The sequence below is a fragment of the Oratosquilla oratoria genome, chromosome 19 (assembly GCF_046742065.1).
Source record: "Oratosquilla oratoria isolate Oo_2021 chromosome 19, ASM4674206v1, whole genome shotgun sequence".
Lineage (NCBI taxonomy): Eukaryota > Metazoa > Arthropoda > Malacostraca > Stomatopoda > Squillidae > Oratosquilla > Oratosquilla oratoria.
This window is the reverse complement of record NC_134795.1, coordinates 32,045,695-32,048,194: the sequence shown is the minus strand read 5'-3', so window position 1 is coordinate 32,048,194 and position 2,500 is coordinate 32,045,695. Positions and strand designations below refer to the sequence as shown.

General features: G+C 40.0%; 1 protein-coding gene across 1 annotated transcript in view; it reads right to left on the bottom strand.

Annotated features, from left to right (window-relative positions):
• Nucleotides 1-2,500, bottom strand: part of nrm (neuromusculin) — a 130,761-nt gene that overhangs the window by 108,723 nt on the left and 19,538 nt on the right. Inside the window, exons 4-5 of the mRNA XM_076202836.1 lie at nucleotides 1,330-1,491; nucleotides 440-603 (exon numbers count right to left, since the gene is read on the bottom strand). Of these exons, the coding sequence (XP_076058951.1) occupies nucleotides 440-603; nucleotides 1,330-1,491 (326 nt within the window). The remainder of the gene's footprint in view (nucleotides 1-439; nucleotides 604-1,329; nucleotides 1,492-2,500) is intronic.

Here is a 2,500-nt window from a genome sequence, read left to right as displayed (position 1 = left end):
CAGGAAAGTAAAATAACCAAACAAAATATATATAAATATTCTCAAGGACTCAAAGTAGTTACGAATTAATATGAAAAATAATGAATACAAGAATTAAAAATAAGGGTACAGGCCATGCATGGGATTATTAAGGACAGTGTAGTACTCACAAGTGAGACCATTATTATTATTATTTTTTTTTTAATGGCTGATACTGGACCATGTCACTCTTTTGTGTTACCACTTTTCAACATACACAATCACCACAACACCAAAAGATAGAGCGCCACCCCAGGTTACCGCTAGTGTCTCATTCAGTTGTGTAGTACCAATTTCCAATATGGGTACACCATCACCACCAGTCATCACCACCACCATCACCATCACCACTGTCACTACACCACCATTGTCATTATCACCATCACCACAACATCAACATAAATGGTTTGACCCAACACACCTCCACGTTGACCTCGGTGACCGCTTCGAAGACCTGGGTTGTCCCGTTGTACCAGTTGACGGAGGCTGCCGGTCGTGACCCCGTCACTAGGCAGACTAGCGTGACGTCACTCCCCTCCCGGAGGTCCTTGGCGTCGGTGCCCACCTCCACCTCGAGGGGCGCCACTGTCGGAGGAGGAACAGAGTCGAAGAGGGTACAGTGAGGAACAAGTATACTGGTTAAGAAATGTATGCACACATCCATTAAATTACAAGTCCAATTCTTTCTTGTATATCTCTTTCTCCTTTTCTCTGTCTGTCCCGCCCTCCTTCTCTCACTTATATAAAAATTCTCACATATAATTATATTTAACTAAGGCAAAACAAACGAAGAGTGCACGTCAAGTATATTCATATATCATATAAGCTATAATATAAAAACGTACACACATATGTATTAAACAAGACAAAACAAACGGAGAGTGCACGAATATATTCATGTCCTATGAATTAATTAATCTATCAAAATGTCGAGGAAGAATGCCCAATGCAACCTATTGTTTATACCCTATGCCAGTTCATAACATTAGTTCCTCTTCTTTCATAAACACAACCATCAACTATCTAAAAATATTTCTTTTTAATATCAAATCGTTACCACTCTCACCATCATAATTATCATCTTTTCCCCTTCTACTCTTGTGCCTTCCAAACTTTATCATTATCCAATCCCCCCTACTCAAAAAATTAATAAAGATAAAAATATAATAATGATGATAAAAAACATAGCCTTGACATCCCCACTCCCAGGGGCAGACACCCCAGTAACCCTCCTCCCTAAAAAAAAATGCCACCCACGCTCCAGGGATAATACACTCGCCTAAACTCTCCACCTCCCGAGATCACACTTACCGTTGACGTCGACTTCGGCCCACGTATAGAATGGTTGTTGCATCGCCACGTTCTCTGCTTGGCACACGTATCGGGCGCCAAGGTCCCCCCTTGTCAATGGCACTTGTATCGTGTTGGAGCCGGTACCAGAGCCGTCGTCGTCCATGATGGCTCGGTAGTCTCCTGCGGGGACAAGATCAAAGACAAGCCTTAGTGTTCAAGTGCAACCTGGTTCAGTGTTGACTGTAAAGCTTCAGATTGAAGGATGACTTGATATGCTATATATATATATATATATATATTATATATATATATATATATATATATATATATATTATATATATATATATATATATATATATATATACATATAGCTATCCCCGGCTTCGCCGCCAGGGCATTGCCGTAGCGGCTACGCCTGCAGCCCGCCTAGGGGGTTCCGCCCTTTGAATTCTACGTGTTCCCAAAATACCGTACGCTAGTGAATGACTGGCAGGAGCCATTTTTCCTGAGAAAAACAAGAAAACAAGAAATTCGCCACCATGGCTTAGCCGTGGGGGCTAGTACTGCGGCGCTACTCGATTCGCTCGCGGATGCTTCGCGGCCAGAAGGCCCGCCCCTTGAATTCATGTATTCCCAAATCACTGCGTCAGTAAGTGACTGGCGGCAGCCGGAGAAAAATATGAAAAAAATATGAAATACTGAATTTGTTTTTATTTGATACACACATACATACACACACGCGCACATATACATTATATATATATATATATACATATATGATATGTGTATATATATATATAAAATATATATAATTATATACTGCAAATGGCCATCACCCCCTTATATGGGAGGTGTCCATCCAAGGTACCCACCCTTCACCCATCCCACACCCATTTAAGTTCCCTTAAATTGTGACTCCTTACTTAAGTTAAACTGGGGGGGTTAATATATATATATATATATATATATATATATATACATATATATATATATATATATAAAGTGTATGCGTGTGTGTATGTGTTTATGTATATCATATATATATATATCATATATATATATAATATATATATATATATATATGTGTGTGTGTGTGTGTGTGTGTGTGTGTGTGTGTGTGTGTGTGTGTGTGTGTGTGTGTGTGTGTGTGTGTGCGCGCGCGTGCACTCGCAGAAAAACCACAAGGGAA